The 18,042-nt window shown below is 36.0% G+C and overlaps 1 protein-coding gene across 1 annotated transcript in view; it reads right to left on the bottom strand.

Moving 5' to 3' along the window:
- ABCD3 (ATP binding cassette subfamily D member 3) overlaps positions 1-18,042 on the bottom strand; it is a 63,924-nt gene that overhangs the window by 12,357 nt on the left and 33,525 nt on the right. Inside the window, exons 6-16 of the mRNA XM_007533989.3 lie at positions 16,954-17,051; positions 16,511-16,634; positions 12,948-13,004; positions 10,950-11,092; positions 7,108-7,177; positions 3,671-3,740; positions 3,180-3,277; positions 2,968-3,059; positions 573-664; positions 421-493; positions 230-293 (exon numbers count right to left, since the gene is read on the bottom strand). Of these exons, the coding sequence (XP_007534051.1) occupies positions 230-293; positions 421-493; positions 573-664; positions 2,968-3,059; positions 3,180-3,277; positions 3,671-3,740; positions 7,108-7,177; positions 10,950-11,092; positions 12,948-13,004; positions 16,511-16,634; positions 16,954-17,051 (981 nt within the window). The remainder of the gene's footprint in view (positions 1-229; positions 294-420; positions 494-572; positions 665-2,967; positions 3,060-3,179; positions 3,278-3,670; positions 3,741-7,107; positions 7,178-10,949; positions 11,093-12,947; positions 13,005-16,510; positions 16,635-16,953; positions 17,052-18,042) is intronic.

Below are 18,042 nucleotides of genomic sequence, written 5' to 3'. Positions count from 1 at the left end.
TGCTCAGCTCTAACTTAAGTTCGTGCTGGGGGCTAAACCTGTTGCCACAGGGTCGGGACGGCTCAGGCAGGCAAGCTGGATGCTCTAACAGGCTGAGCCATCTCCCCACACCGACTCTGGATTCAGAGATTAAATCAAGTCTTAAAATTATATTAAATGTTTTGACAACAGTTTGATTTCATATTTTTGAAGATGATTTAAAATGTCATCTAATCATTGAAAAACTTACTTCAAAGTTAAGGTCTCGAATCAAGATATCTCCATTTGGCGTTGCTAAAGGAACATGATCAAACCTACAAATGAAATTAATCAAAAAGACAATGTCATGTTAAAACCAAAGACAGGGAGCTTGAATGAGAAAAGCTATTATATAGTTTAACAAGTGCTGATGATGCTAAAATAATCTTTTCCTTTACATACTTTATAATGTTATCTGCATTGATGATTTCTCCAGCACCAGGTATCAAGGGAATGGCCTGTGGTTCTTCAATACCTTAAACAGAAACTAAGTATTAGTGCTTATCATGGTTGCAAAAATCTTAAACTATATGACCTAGTACATTCATATTTACCCCTTTCCTGTTGAGAGACCATTGTACGTTCATATTTGCCATTATTTAAATCCTTTAGTACTTGGGTTAATTCTGTAATCCGAGCAGTAAAACTGAAAAAAGAAAGAAAACTATAATCAAACCACAAAAGCTACTGTAGGATTTATTTATTTGTCTATTTATTGATTTTGCCTCCAAGGCTATTGCTGGGGCTCGGTGCCTGCACCATGAATCCACTGCTCCTGGAGGTTATTTTTTTCCCTCTTTTGTTGCCCTTCCTGTTTTATCATTGTGGTTATTACTGTTGTTACAGATGTCACTGTTGTTAGATAGGACAGAGAGAAATCAAGAGAGGAGGGAAAGACAAAGCGGGGTAAAGATAGATACCTGCTTCACCGCTTGTGAAGTGACCCCCCTGCAGGTGGGGAGCTGGGGCCTTGAACTGGGATCGTTATGCAGGTCCTTGCACTTGGCACCATGTGCATTTAACCCGCTATGCTACTGCCTGACCCCCAGATTTTACTTTTACCTATATGATCACTGATTTTATTTGATATAGTAATATATATCATTGTATAAGATTGTGTCTTTTATTCTATACAGTCAACTGAAGTTACTAAAGTCATAATATAGCTTAAATGAAATCGCCTTAAAAAGCCTCATCAACATACAATGTTAGCAGTAGTATACAAACTGGGTTGTTTGAAACATCATGATGTATTTTTTTCTATGTATGCAAAAATGCATCAAGACTTTTCTAGTAACTCAATATTTTACTATTTCAAAAGAAGAGCAGAATGAGATAAAACAAGTGTCAAAAGATCTCCACAACAACAAATACTTTACTAATGGGCATGTCAAAAAGGATACTGCCTCTAGAATTTGAAGAAAGTGTCTACTGGATACTAAAGAAGAACTAGCACACTCCTTATACTCAGGCTGCATGGACTCTCACTTCATGGCTGGAGTGAGCTATATAGTCAAGTATAAAGTTAAGGCTGTTTATCTGAAGAAGCTATCTATCTGTAATGCCAAATGCATACTACTACCCTGCAAACAAGAAGGAATTTGAAAGACTTCTATCTTTCTTATACCAAAAACCAGGAAAGATTAAATGTTCTTAATGCCATACAGAAAACACTGTGGCAACAGAAAAATCGAAACTATTGGCAGAAGACTGAAGAGAATAAGAAAACATAGTAAAACACAATTTTTCTGTGAAACTTCAAAATTGAACAGAAGCACTCCATATATAATCAACTGTAGAGAAATGTTAGCAAGTGAGAATGATGTCAGTATTCTCAAGAGAAAGGCTTCTCATAGTCTACAACTCTGAAAACCTTAATTATTATATAGGAGGAGAGAAGAAAGAATATAAAGAGAAAGTATGCAGACTAGTCACAGGCCTGGGTATGATCTGACTTCATCTATTTTCTAAATATGACCTCAAATTTATGGTGCTTTTTACAGGGTAACATATTTTTACAGTATAATGTGTCATTTATATTAAAGCTTGAAATATTAAGCTATTAATTCCACTTCATTCTTCATTCAGAACAGTTTTACTAGGCCATACAACTATATATACCTACAGCTATAACTAGAGATGCCACAAAATAACTTTTCATTTTATTCCCATTAATATCAACATCTTTTGAGCCTGAAAAACAGCTCACCAAACACGGCATGTGCCTTGCCATACACAGCACTCAAATTTGTACCCTGCCACCATAAGAGGTGCTATTTGGCAGTGAAACTAGTTCGAATCTGAGCTCTCTCTACATATAGAAATGAAAAATGGTGAAGTGAGGCATGTGCAAAGGTCCAGCTCCACAAAACAGTAAAATCAACATCTCCATTCATCTGTTTGCTAGTCTGCCAATATCAAAGATCTAGAGAGGGAAAAATGTATGGCAGGGAAGAGAAAAATTCTAATTAAAAAATTCTGTTCATTAACTTAATTTTCTATAAATTGAGACTGTTATGATTTAACATTTCCCAACTTATTGACTACCACTGTCCACAAATAAGCTAGCTTGGGAGCCGGGCGGTAGTGCAGCAGGTTAAGCGCACATGGCGCCAAGGATCCCGGCTCAAGTCACCGGTCCTTGAGTACGCTTAACCCACTGTGCTACCACCCCACCCCCGGATAACACATCTTTTAAAAAGTATTCTCGGGGAGGGGGGCGCAGGCAGTGGTGCACCTGGTTAAGTGCATGCACTACAGTGCGCAAGGACCCAGGTTCAAGCCCTTGGTCCCCACCTGCAGGGGGAAAGTTTCATAAGTGGTAAAGCAGGGCTGCAGGTGTCTCTTTTCCTCTCTAGCTCCCCCCCTTCCTCTCTCAATTTCCCTCTGTCTCTATCCCATAAATAAACAAATTTTTTAAAAAGTATTGCTCATTATTACTAATCTTACCCAGCCAATCTAGTCATTTCGCGGCCAGCCAAAACTATTCGACCCAGAGCTTGAGACATTCGCAAAAGCATTCTTCCACTTTGGTAGTAGTCCTTCAATAGAAATAAATATTAGCTTTGATTTAATTTCTCAGGCTAAACAACAGGATTTCTTCATTTTTTAATTTAAAATTGTAATTTATTTTTACTCTTACTATTAATCTTCCACTTTACCTCCAGAAGTTCTGAATGTGTGCTCTTGAGATGTCTAGTATGAGACAGATCTAGGAAAGGACGGCTGACAACTAGGTAACCAACTACAGTGGCAAGATCTGAAAGAAAACAGGTAAGATGTAGAACACTGGCAATACTTCACTTTTTCCATAAACTGCATCCCTGTTGGTATGTTTCATATTGGTTTGTTCCCCTTCCCCCCAACTCTGAGAGAATTGGTTTGGCCCTTGCTAGTTTCCCCACCCCTCTTTCTCCCCGCCCCCTATGCTAAGGACGTCCAGAGTCCCAGGAGGAGCAGCAGAGGAAGAATGATTGGGAAGCACATGGTGTGGTGATTTGCCCGCTCGTGAATAAAGATTAAACTGCAGCTTCTCGGCCTAGCTGTGTGTCCACAAGTCACTGTCTCCGTCTACCGCCGCAAAGCTAGCCCCGCCTGCTAGAGCCTCCGAACCTTAACAACACATCCCACCATTTTTTAAGAACATACTTACATTTGGCAATTATGCTATCAATGAAGCCCATAGAGAATCGAAACAAAATGAAGTTATGTAAATGCTCCACCTGGCAAAGAAACAAGAACAGAAAATCTGTATTTTCTTAATAGGAAAAGGTAAATCTACTATAAAAAGAAAATAAAATATACAATGTGGGGGGGGAGACAGCATAATGGTTATGCAAACAGACTCTCATGCCTCAGGCTCCTAAATCCCAGGTTCAATCCCCCGCACCACCATAAACCAGACCTGAGCAGTGCTCTGGTGTTTCTCTCTGTGTGTGTGTGTGTGTGTGTGTGTGTGTGTCTCTCTGTGTGTGTCTCTCTCTCTAAAAAATAAAATAAATTAAAAAAAAAAAAGAAAAATACAATTCACAATAGTTCATATATACACTAAAACTGATCAATACTCAAAACATGAAGGATAAGAACATTTAGGTAATACATTAGCTAACTAGATTAGCATTCAATGTTTTCTTTATTTAGAGATGTCTGTGCTTTTTCAAAGAATTGGATATACTCAATATGAACTGAACACTAATAGAAACTAGTGCCAAATATTCCAAACTGACACATGCTCAGTTTAATGTGAAGGTACATTATCTCAAAATTTCAAGTTTAAAAGTGTTGTAATCCTGGGCCGAGAAGACAATACCAACCATAGAGCAATAGACTTTCATGCCTCAGACATGAGAGTTCTCAGGTGCAATCCCACCAAAAGCCAAACCGAGCAGTGTTGTGGAACTATACACTGTAATTTCACAATCTTGTAGCCAATTATTAATCACAAGTAAAATAGTAAGAATAGTGCATAAGTAAGGGTTAGGAGATAGCTAACCTGATAGAGCATATAATTTACCATGTGAGAGGAACTGGGTTTAAGACCCAGTCACACACAGGAGCACTATGCAAAGGGGAAGCAGAGCAGTGTTTTCATGTCACTCCTGTGTGTCTCTCACCCTCTATCCCAGGAAGGGGGAGGGGGGTGTCCATGAACCACTAGCAAAGCCTTAACAGCAAAAACATGAAATGTTTTAATTCTGTGTTTTCAGTATAATTATTCACCTGTCAGATTATTCAAGTCCCTGCATGATTTGGCAATGAGCTTTATCTTAAACCTTATCTGCTTCTACTTTGCTGTGTCAGTAAGCTACAGAAACACTGGTTCTTTAAATATGTTCCTGAAGGCTTTCCACTTGCTGTTCCCTCTGCCAGTTCTAAATATATATGTATTGACTAATCTCTCCACTTTATGTGGGCTTGTTATATGTCATCTCTTCAATAAAGGCCATCTTGACATCCTAGTGAAGATAGCTAAGTAATAACTGTCACTATACTCTACCATTTCAGTTAATTTATTTTTGAGCCCACACAGTTTACATTCTAATAAAAGAGACAAACTCATAAAGAAAGAAGATAATTACAGATTACAATATGTACTTTAAGAAAACAGGTAATCAAAACGGGGAGTAACTGGTCAAGGTCTTTTTAGATAAGCTAATCAGAAAGCATAAGGCCTCAATATGGTGCGATTGTACTATGGTACTAGGAAAAGCAAGTCAGTGAAATGTGAGCTGGTGAACAGCAGTACTTTGGAAAATTACCTTAAATGTATTTTATTAGTGAGCTCTCTCAAAAGTTCAGTCAGGATAAACATAAACAAGGCAAAATCCAGTTTCTAAAATAATTTTGAATAACATTTATTTATTTTTTGCTTCCAGGGTTATCGCTGGGACTCGGTGCCTACACGACGAATCTACTACTCCTGGAGGCTATTTTTCCCTTTTGCTGTCCTTGTTGTTTATCATTGTTGTTGTTATTATTATTGGTGTTGTTACTGCTGTTGCTGTTGGATAGGATAGAGAGAAATCAAGAGAGGAGGGGAAGACAGAGAGGGGGAGAGAAAGACACCTGCATACCAGCTTCACATACCTGTGAAGAGACCCCCCCCCCTGCAGGTGGGGAGCCGGGGCTTGAACTGGGATCCTTATGGAGGTCCTTGCGTTTGGCATCATGCGAATTTAACCTGCTGTGCTACTGCCCGGGCCCCTTAATAACACTTTTTTAAACTTTTTAATTATTGAATAGAGACAAAGAGAAATTGAGAGGGGAGGAGGAGATAGAGAAGGAAAGAGACAGAGAGACACCTGTAACCCTGCTTCACCACTCATGAAGCTTTCCCTCTGCAGGTGGGGAGCCGGGGCTTGAAGCAGGTTCCTTATGCATTGTAATGTGTGCACTTATTAACCATGTGCGCCACTGCCTGGCCCCCATAAAATAAGTTTTAACTATTTAAAATCACCTCAAATGTGTGTGTATGTGTGTGTGTGTACATATAAGTATGTATATGTTACATACATATAAGTATGTATATGTATGTGTGTACATATAAGTATGTATATGTATATGTTTCACAAACTTCCACTAAGTCACTGAAATGCACAGAGAAAGCAGAATTTTCACTGTCATATTCACCACTATTATCACTGGCACCTGGTGATAAGCACAGGCATACAGATTACAGTATATTTTGAGTGAATGAATAAAATAATTTGAATTATCAAAGTGGTAGCTAAATAAACTCCAAAGTGCCATTTTCACAAGGAACAATGTATAATTATATTTTATTGGGTTGTCAGAAAATTCATAATATTTAAAAATACATCATGATTTTTCCAATAACCCAACAAATCAAGGGTCAAGCAAAATATGGTCCACATCCAAATCCAGGCTTCCACTTGTCTTTGTAAATAAAGTCTTTTTAAAACATAGTCTTCATTAATTTAATGATACATATAGTAACATGGCTGTTTCTGAATGGCAGAATCAAATAAACAAAACACAAACCACCACATGGCCTGAAAAGATTAAAGCATAAATGTATTTTTTCACCCTTTTTAGAACTTCACTGGCAGGTGCTCTAGGTAATATACTTCAAGGGCTGGCAAGGTAGCTCTTTGGGAAGGTTTCTGCTCTGCTGGGCATGTGGCATGGTCCTGGCCCCCATGACACTCAGGAAACCTTCAGTGCTGTGCTGTCATCCCTTTTCTCTTTCTCCATCTGTCTCTCTCTATCTGAAACAGTTAGCTCACAGTGACAGTAACATTCAGCAATGACAAAAAATAATAATCTTGTCAATGTTTTCTTTAGTGGTATAGGAAGGAATCACTATATTAAGCACTTAAAGCAGATTTCCTATGGAACTTATGTAAAGATATACCGACAACTGAATAAATGCTTTTTTAATGACTGAGTAGCTTTAATAAGCTGACAAGGTAATTTATGTTCTCATATTTTTATAAAAGTATATTATAAAAATCCCTTACTTCTAATTTGAAATAAATATTTTAAGGATAAAATTATAAACAGATACCTTGACATAGACCAAAAAAATTTTTTCCCACAAAAACGTCAGCCTCAAGTGTGTTACCTTACCAGTTTTCGGAAGACTGAGTAGATTGTCTGCTTTTCTCTTTTATTCCCATTGTAAAAGGCAATTTCTTCACTATTAAAAAAAATTAGTATTAATGATAATATTTCCTAAACCTAATAAAAATGTAAATATAGTATCTTCTGACTATATTAAATACAAGTATCTGTATCTAAATGGATTATTTTGTGACTGTAGTATGTCTTAAAGCCACAACTTGTACTTGAGGCTCTGCTCCTAAATCACATATTCAGAGCACAGGAATCCACAGCTAACTGTGACATAAGCTGAAATGTAACCCTATGCAGCCATGCTGGAAAAGATGTGCTGAGTTAATTTTCAGAAATTTAAATAAACAAATAAGAGAGAGATGACATCACCATGAAACAAAGGAAGGGGGCCTGGGACAACCATGACAGACTACAGTAGCCTGAGTACAAAATCATGCAGAGGGGATAGAAGAAAATGACAGATGATGAAGCTGCTGACATAGGACTTTCAAAGACAGAGAAGCACATTAAATCCTTGTAGTGGCAGAATGGCTCCTGCCAAGAGATCTAGCTACATAGTCATTCTCATTCTTGCAGCCTCTTCACATCCTGACAGTGAGATCCTTTTCTTCAACTACTTAAATAAGGTCACAGGATCTCAACTATGGGAAGGGGGGAGAAAATGTATAGACAAGGAAAGGTTTGGTGCAGTTTATTTATTAAACTCATACAGCTAGCAAGTTAAAGGGTTGAGAATATCACTTATACCTGACTTTAAAGATTGGTTTTTCTAACAAGATCAGAAGAGAAAACACAAGCAGAACCTGAACTGGAATTGGCGTATTGCACCGAAGTAAAAGACTCTGGGGGGTGGGGGGGGGGTGGAGAATACAGATCCAAGAAGGATGACAGAGGACCTAGTGGGGGTTGTATTGTTATATGGAAAGCTGGGAAACGTTATGCATGTACAAACTATTGTATTTACTGTTGAATGTAAAACATTAATTCCCCAATAAAGAAATTAAAAAAAAAACTAACAAACTTGCAAACAGTAAAAAAAAAAAGGGGGGGGTTTCTATTCTATTTCAAATAATATAAAATTTTCAAGCAACTAGAAAAGAAAAAAAAAAAGCTCCAAAGCACTAAATGAGCTTGAAAGAGAAATAAATGAGAACAGGACGAGAGTAGTTAAAATAAAAAAATAAGTAAATGGGGAGAAATTAAATGGGGGTCCATTCAAAAAGGAGAAGAAAAGCGGCAGGTACCCACTATCTTTATCAAGCTCTGGTTCTTCCAACAATTCCTTAGATTCTGGAGATGAGACTAAGAAACAAGGAAAAAGAGAACCATGCATGCATCTAAATCTTCTGCAAGTCAGAAACTGAACCAGACAACAGGGGTACTTTTAAAAAGAAATAAAGTTAAAGGATGTAACAAAGAAAGAAAAAGTCATTATTGCACCAAAGTAAAAGATTCTGGGGTGGGAGAAGGAGTTCAGGTCCTGGAACAGGATAGCAGAGGTTCTAGTTGGGGTTTTACTGTTATGTGGAAAACTGAGAAATGTTATGCATGTACAAACTATTGTATTTACTGTTAAATGTGAAACATTAATCCCCCAATAAATAAATTTTTAAAAAGGGTCATAAAATACTCAGAAAAACAAGGTATGCATAGGAGACCATTCTGGCACAGTAATGCTGAATAACTTAAAAAAATAAATAAATAAAATGTCAATCTGCTATCAAGTTTCTGAGAAAGTTTCCTTACTTTCTAGCAGAAGAAACAGTCCAACTGTGCATATGTATTTTTTTTACCACTTTTTCATTTTTTTAAATTTTTTTTTCTCTCTCTTTTTTTTTTATTTATTTAAGAAAGGATTAATTAACAAAACCATAGGGTAGGAGGGGTACAACTCCACACAATTCCCACCACCCAATCTCCATATCCCACCCCCTCCCCTGATAGCTTTCCCATTCTCTATCCCTCTGGGAGCATGGATCCAGGGTCATTGTGGGTTGCAGAAGGTAGAAGGTCTGGCTTCTGTAATTGCTTCCCCGCTGAACATGGGCGTTGACTGGTCGGTCCATACTCCCAGTCTGCCTCTCTCTTTCCCTAGTAGGGTGGGTCTCTGGGGAGTATTTTTTTGCAAAGGAGAAGGGCTGCTGAAATCTGGAATTACATTTGCCATTTTGCAAGCACACACACATACATACACACAAAATAGCTTATGGAAAGCGGTAACATACAAAGAAGAGCAGAGTCAAGAGAACATCAAAGAAGAGACGAAGATCTGACCATGATGATCCAAGATGGCGCACGTAGCTCTATCCTAAAAGTTCTTATGTGAAGTTTTAAATGCACTTATATTGAAGTCATCTAAATCAAAGATTTCAGTTTCTTGAAATAGAAAGAATTCTAACTGAATTTTGGTTATAGAAAAATAAAGGGAGGGGGCCCTGGGTGGTAGCTCAGTGGGTTAAGCACACATGGTACCAAGTGCTAGGACCGGAATTAGGATCCCGGTTCCAGCCCCTGGCTCCCCACCTGAAGGGAAGTCGCTTCACAAGCAGTGAAACAGGTCTGCAGGTGTCTTTCTCTCACCCTCTCTGTCTTCCTTTCCTCTCTCAATTTCTCTCTGTCCTACCCAATAACAATAACAAAAACAACAATAACAACTAAGGCAACAAAATAAAAAAAAATTTTAAAGGAGGGAGGTCAGCTGGTAGAGCACTTGGCTGAACCTATATACTATCATGTGCAAGGATCAAGGTTCAAGTTCATGGTACCCATCTGCAAAGGGGAAATTTCACAAGTGGTGAAGCAATGTTGCAGGTCTCTTTCCCTCTCTACCTCCCCCTCCATCTCAGCTTCTCTGTCTTTAATGTATAAATAAGTATTTTAAAAAATTGAAAAGGACCCTCAAATAACTTAAGGTTGATTAATAAATGTATAAGAAAATTTTCTGACCAATTACTTCATATCAAAAACTATATTAAAATATAAATTTTATAGTTAATCCTCATAATAATCCAATTATGCATAAGAAAAGCAGGGCATAGATAATTTGTTAAGTTATACAATATATAACTAAGAGACTTAGTCAGGCTGGTTCGAAAGTTAAATGTTTTTCCTTCTATTTTGGATTCCTAAACTATCTGGAAAAGAGGTAGAGATGCATGCAGTGAGGCTGAGTTACTGAGTAGGCAAATCATGATCTCAAAGTAAAAAACTGTGGGACACTAAACTAAAATTTCCTTTTAAGCACTATTAAATAAATTTGAATTTAAGGGCTGGGGAGATAGCATAATGACTGCAAAAAGACTTCCTTGCCTGAAGCTCTGAGGTTCCAGGTTCAATCCCCTACCTCCCTGTATCTCTCATTAAAATAATTATTTTAAAAAATATCTTATTTATTTATGAGAAAGATAGGAGGAGAGAAAGAGGAAAAGAATCAGACTTTACTCTGGTACATGTTCTGCTGGGGATTGAACTCAGAACTTCATGCTGGACAATTCAATGCTTTATCTATCCACTGTGCCACCTCCCTGACCACTAAATAAGATGTTTTTTAAAAATTTGAATTTAAGTTATATTTTGCTCTTGTTTAAAGTGAAACTAACATAAAATTAATAAAAGATTTTAAGAAGTGAATTGGGAAAACTATGTGGTTAGACATGTCGAGGACTATATCACCTTATAAAACCAAAAAACTTCATAAAATAAATATTTAAAGAAATAAATATGCAAACATACAGTTTTTGTACAGTATCAGACTTTTTGGAATCAATTTATATAACACCAATAGCCATCAAAATATTCTTAGTACAGCTAAATACACTTAATATATTTCTACTTACCTATTTGTGATGAGCCGAGAATTAACATATCTATATTCTCCTTCATACTTTTGCTCAGTTATTGTCATCTTACCAATTGGTCTCCTAAGTCTAGTTAGAAATAACCCAGAAATAACCAAGTAGGCCATCATACTTGCTGGGCCCTATTATTGTATAGAGAGAAAGACCAAGTTCAGTGATTACAGTAAGTTTACTGTATGCAACATGCATAATTTTAAAATAATAATAATCATCCCAGTGGTTGAGAGGAATCAGCATTTTTTTATTTCCCCCTCCCACATTTATTGTTTCCTCTCTGACAAAATACACACTTTTACTACTGATTTCCTTCTCCAACCACAGCAGTTCATTCCCAGTTTCCTTGAATTTGGTTCACATAGAAAATTCCTAACCAAAATTCGCGATCTAAAATTCCTAACCAAAGTTCTCAATCTAAAATTACTGTAAAGAAACTTTTCTTGATAATCCCCTAAAGTCCCACAATAATTATCAGACCTCTTTGTCCCATCTCTTTGACTATTGTTAATTCCCTGAGGCTTCTTCCTTTGATCTCTTCCAGTCTCAAACTCCTATCTCTAATCCTATCATCTAACAAACTCAGACTATTGTTTCCCTACTCTGTAAATTCTCAAATTCAATTCCCTCAAAGCAGCTCTATCCTTATAAATCTTGTCTCTGACTGTTACACTTTCTCACTTGGTGAGTGACATCCTTGTCCATCAATCATCCCAACAGAAAAGCTTCAAGCCTATCTTCACAAGCTCACCACTGACATTTTCCTCATTCCCATGTTTGATGTCCCCATATCTATTTTATGTTTTTAAGTTCTGAAATAGTTATTCCCAGAACAAGCAATTCAATAAAGTTGTTCTTAAGTATGGCAAATCTGGCATTCTTAGGAATATCTTATTCATCCTCCCCAAAACAGCTCAAACATCACCATCAATTTTTCGAAACATTAAGTATTTTATCCAAATCTTTGTTATTGGACTTATCAAAATGTATTATAACTGCCTGAACATCTACCTCTCTCACCTAATTGTAACTATTCTTCAGCAGGAACTGTGACTTACTAATTTTTATTCCAATTACATAATACTATCATGTATAGAATATAAATTGCATTTAATATTTTTCAAATGCATTCTGATTAAATATAATCAATTACTATAAGTATGGGCAAAAGAGATAACTAAAACATAATTTCCACTGTCAAGAAATGCAGTCTTACATTTTGGGAAGTACATAAAGAGATACAGGTAAGTATCATAACAATGGATTATGTACCATAAAACAGATTGACAACAGATTGGAGCCATTCATTTGTTTATATTAAAAAAGATTATAGAATTAAAGCTGGATCACAATAAAAGTTCCAGAAGGTAGACAAAATCCAAATGAAAACTGCTTCCCTCATATTTTAGAAGGGAAGAAAAATAACTACATAATTTATTAATCAAACAAAATACATATTATATTAAAAACTATACTATTACATGGGTATTTTATAAATACATGACAATAACATTGTACACTAAATGATTACAGTTAGACTACAAGAAAAATTAAATGCTCCTCTTACCAACACAAATACCAGAGTTACAATACAATAAGAATTACCAATCATATTCTTGAAACTGCTGCTAGTCATTCTAAAGGCATTTCTGATATTTTGACATTCAAAATTTGTATTAAAATTGTACTCTCTCTCCAAATTTCTTTTTAGACACTAGTTTGCAAAAATAATTACATGTGTGTTCAATGTTCAAACACTTCTGATTATTAATGACACAAAAATGTCCCAAGTATCTCTTTTAACTTGAGTAAAATTACAAAGTCAACCTAGAGTATTTTTCAAGTCCCTAGTACAGTATAATCTTAATCAGATTTTGTTAGTTATATCTTATAAAAACATATCTGAGATACATAAAAATTCTTATAAACCAATTACTAGTAAGTCTTATAAAAATTTTAAAAACTGGAATAAAGTAATCTCACCTGAGCTCCTATTGCACTTGTTAATTTGAAGATATATAAAACTATGTCTAAAAATGGCTGCAAAATAAATATTAAAAGGTACAGAATTAGAAAAAGTAGGTTGCTTACAATAATAACTAATACAACATGGTAAATAAAGAATATTGTTCAATAAGCAATACATGTTTGTCAACAGGTAGAAGTTCCTCTGTATATAATGTACTAACTAAAACACTATATAGATTAATGAATACTAGTTATTCTTAAGAAACTTAAAATGGAGACAACTTGAACAATGTCTATTAACCATCAATTGGGTAAAATTTATTACTCTTCATCATGTAAGATAGCTCTACTGTGATAATTAGCTATCAGTAATTTGGTAATTTTCTCAGAGTTGTATAATGATACTGAATAAAACAAGCTGTAAAAAAAAACTGTTGTAGTTTCAAATCTGTTGAAAAGTTTTTCTGATTTCTACATTAATCTTCACTTGTAGAAGCTCTTCCTGCTCTTAATATTGTTTGAGTCTATTGACTTTATCACAATATCTACATATTGAGGGCCATAAAGATAGCACTACAGTAGTGATTTGCATGTAAAAGGTATCAAGTTCTATCCCCAACACCAGCCAGAGCATAGTGATTCTATGGTCAAACAAACAAAAACAAAACCCTCAACAGTTACATGTTGAAGTAGTCTAGTGAGCCTAAGAATCAAATTTTTTAAAATTATCTTTATTTATTTATTGGATAAAGGCAGCCAGAAATAATTAAAAGGGGGTGATTTTAGAAGCTCAAATTTTATGTTAGAATATCTGATTCTGGGGACCGGGTGGTGGTGCAACTGATTGAGCACACATGTTGCAATGAGCAAGGACTCAGGTTGAGGGCCCTGGTCCCCACCTGCAAGGGGGAAAGCTTTCACTAAGTGGTGAAGCAGGGCTGCAGGTTCTGTCTGTCACCCTCTCTATCACCCCTGTCCTTCTCAATTTCTGGCTTTCTCTATCCTATAAATAAAGATAATAAAATAAAATAAAAGAATTAGGGGAGTTGGGCGGTAGCTCAGCGGGTTAAGCACATGTGGCATCAAGCGCAAGGACCCAAGGACCGGCATAAGGATCCCAGTTCAAGGCCCCAGCTCTCCACCTGCAGGGGAGTCACTTCACAGGGAGTGAAGCAGGTCTTTAAATGTCTCTCTTTCTCTCACCCGCTCTGTCTTCCCCTCCTCTCTCCATTTCTCTCTGTCCTATCCAACAACAACAATAATAACTACAACAATAATAAAAAAAGAAAACCAAGAGCAATAAAAGGGAAAATAATAATAAATAATAATTTGTAAAACTTTATTAACTATAGATTTAAAATGAAAGTATTAAAACAAATAAATAGTAAAACTAAAAAAATATACTTATGTTCTGCTCCTCACACACAGACAATGCACTTGTCAAAGTTATACATAATTAGAAGTATTTTTCAAAAAGCCCAAATTTTATTCACTAAAAAAATCTATATCCCCCATTTCTATTATTTACATTATTCCCAGGACAGACGGTTTCATTTATCAATTGGATTATACTAAAATAAAACTGTCTTTATTTTATAAATTGTCTAGAAGCTAGATACTATTTAGATATAATCACAAGCTATTGACAAAAAATAATGACTAGTAATTTAAGTCAAAGTTCCAACTACCAGATGGTTAAAACAGTAAACACAGTGTAGTACACAGCACCACTACAACTAAGTTGATGCTTTTTTCCTTCTTAGGATGGACAAGATTTATGCAATAGACTTGCCCAAATACGATGATGTAAAGAATACATAAAAATGTCTACAGAATTACATGAGAAGTCCTACATACATCTCTCTCCCTCTTACACACAGACATATATTCGGGGAAGGCCGTCCTCTTCGACCGAGCGCACAGCTTCGAAAGGGACACACATGGAGCAGTGAGGGAAGAAGGGGACACCTGCCTAGCCAGCCAGATCAGCCGAATCAACCCTGGCCATCAATGGGGTGACAAATGTTGCAGCCAGATCACCCTCACATCCACACAGAGACATATAAAGCAAACTTTAAAATGTAATAATGGGAACAGAAAAAAAGCTGAATTACTGAACTATATCTGTAGTATCAAGTTTGGGGATTTAGGATGAGTTAGCGCAAAGGTTTCTAGAAAATTGAATAAAAAAGAAAAGTTCAGGAAGAAATAGATAACTGAGCCTGTATATTAAAGGGGAAGCTCTTGTGAACATATATCACTTTTCTAAGGATCTCTCCCTCTATATCTATATATTCAAGCAGAAATACTCTTATTCTTAAAAAATGACTCAGTTCCTTGGATACAGCTTTTAGTCTCATGCTTGGATATGTAGACCAACTGTGTACAAGGACAAAGATATAAAATTGCTCTGAGAAACTAGTCATTCAGATTTATTTGAAAACTGGTTACAAGAATTGGTTTGAGATAAATGCCCACTTCAGATCAAAGACAGTGATATGGATGGGAACAGACAACGGGGTATCTCTGACAAAAACAGGAAAGGATGCTGGGTTAAAGGCTGCCACTACAGCTCCTTGTCAGTGCAGCAGGTAATGGCAATGAAGACAGTTTAATCAGGAGACTGTAAAAAAAAAATGTCTTGGGGTGATGAAATTATATATGGAAGACAAGTAGAAGCCAGGAAGAAAACTAAAACAAGAGACAGAATATGGGAATAAGTATTTAGAAAACTAAAACAAGCACTTTGTAAATTTGCGACTACTACTTAAACCATCTATTAAAATTAAAAAGAGTAAAGCAGAGAAGTGAACATAAATCCTAGTTTAATGTAACAGATACAAATTTAGAAATATAAATTAACTGTCAATTTCCAACAATTACAAGACAAAGCATATTAAAAAACAAAAATCTGTGTGAGAGAGACAGTTCACCAGGTATGGTGTGTGTTGTGCCAGGCATATGGCTCAGACTTGAGCCCCAGCAGCACATGAGAGATGCTGGGACAGTGAAAACGCTTTGGTGCTGTAGTATCTCTTAAATTCTTACTGTCTCTATCACAATGAAAAGCCGTGGGAATGGTGAAATCACACAAACATGAAGTCCTGGCAGGAAGGGAAGGGAAGGAGAGGAGGGGAGGGGAGGGGAGGGGAGGGGAGGGGAGGGGAGGGGAGGGGAGGGGAGGGGAGGGGAGGGGAGGGGAGGGGAGGGGAGGGGAGGGGAGGGGAAAGGAGGGGAAGAAGGAAGAGAGACAGGGAGAGGCAAGGAGGGAAGGAGGGAGGGAAGGAGGGAGAAGGGAGGAAAGTAAGGAAAGAAGAAAGGAAAAACTTCCCTTCCTACTGTTTACTAAAAATCAGCCTGCATAGTTCTTATATCTTTAAATTTTTATAAAATACCACATCCTGAGTTCTTGTTCAAAGAACCTTACAAAGACAGTAGAAAAGATCAATTATCATTTTCTTATGATGGCATTAAGAGTTTACATGTGCTGGTACATACACCTATCAAATCAATTCTATATAAATTTTCTGATTCAAAGTTTAACAAATTATCAAATAAAATAAAACAGAGAAACTTACCTTACTAAGATTTGAATATAGATCAACTACACTGTTACAAAATTTTTCTACATCTTGTGTAAGCAGTTGATCTGGATTAGCTATTCTGTTATCCAGATTTCCCATTTTATAATATGTGAAAGCTCTAAAAAAAAAAATGACATTTAAAACATATTATTAAAAAATAATAACAAAATCATATCATACTACTGAGTTGTGCTACAGAAGAGGCTTAAGATTATTCTAAATTATTTTAGGGATATGAAAGTAAGTCCAGAAAAGGAGAACTTTCCAACTACAAAGTCAAGATTAGACTCCCAGTAGTTGAGGTCTTTCCCCAGATACTTCTAAGTCTAAAAGCACTCTTCCTGAAAGATATATTTAATTTTTTTTTTAAACTGTCTCAAGTAATAAATATTACTGCTCAACTTAATCATTTTTAATAAAAAATAGGTATCACTTACTGGAGATATTCCTCATAGAGGTATTTAGTTAGTCTTACTCGGAAGCACAGTTTGAGTTCATTTAGCCCAAACTTCAAGAAGTTATTAACTAGAGATATCTAAAACAAATAAACATACGTTATTAGTTTTGTTTTATTTATACTTATCAAATTGTGCTTTATTTCTTATCATTGACTATGTTCCCAAATCCTACTGTTTGTGTAACAGTCCAAGTTAACATAGTTCAGCTGTTTTACTTAGAATTTACTAAAACACAAAGCAAACACGCTAAGCCAAAAATAATTGGCTATGCTACCTTGATTTAAACTTTATGTGAAACTTAAATTTAAAAATACTGTAACAGCATTATGAGAATCATGTTATTATATTTTTGGCATAAAATTAAAGGGTCAAATATGCCACCAACCTATTCATTGTAAAAGATGTGGGGAAGGTGAATGTGTGTACACTGTTTTAATACTTGGATCAAAATGAAGAGAGAATTCCAGGTATTAGAATACGAGGCCCACACTTTAGTCTTCATATGATCAGAGGAGTTTGGGGACAATTCCATACCCCAAAAGGTTCCTAATTATGTATGTCCAAGAACCTTTAATGACATTAGTGTCTTTTTTTTGTTCAATTAAGTATTTTTACCATGAGTAACTTACTGATTTGCATGTGCTAAAAAAAAACATTTAGCAAAATACAAATTATTCTTCTTTTAATGTTTTGTTTATTTATTATTGGATAGAGACAAAGAGAAATTGAGAGGGGAGAGATAGAGAGACACTTTCAGCCCTGCTTCACCACTTGTGAAGCTTCCTCCCTACAGGTAGGGAACCAGGAGCCTTGGTTCTTGTGAGCACTTAAGTATGTGTGCAACTGCCTGGCCCCAATACAAATAATTCTCTACATGTACTCTAATAGCATAAAGTCCAACTTCTTGAAGTTGTAAATGTATTGTACACTATTATTAATAAAAATGATTTGTTTTTAGGAGACTGGACATAGATGAGTATTTCTTCTATTTCCTACTACCACTAAAACTGCTATAAATAAGAGGATTCTCTATACAACCTGTATTGGCATTTTTTTAAAACTGTGTTC

Source organism: Erinaceus europaeus, chromosome 11, assembly GCF_950295315.1.
Source record: "Erinaceus europaeus chromosome 11, mEriEur2.1, whole genome shotgun sequence".
NCBI lineage: Eukaryota > Metazoa > Chordata > Mammalia > Eulipotyphla > Erinaceidae > Erinaceus > Erinaceus europaeus.
The sequence above is the reverse complement of the archived record's forward strand: the minus strand, read 5'-3'. Positions and strand labels throughout refer to the sequence as shown.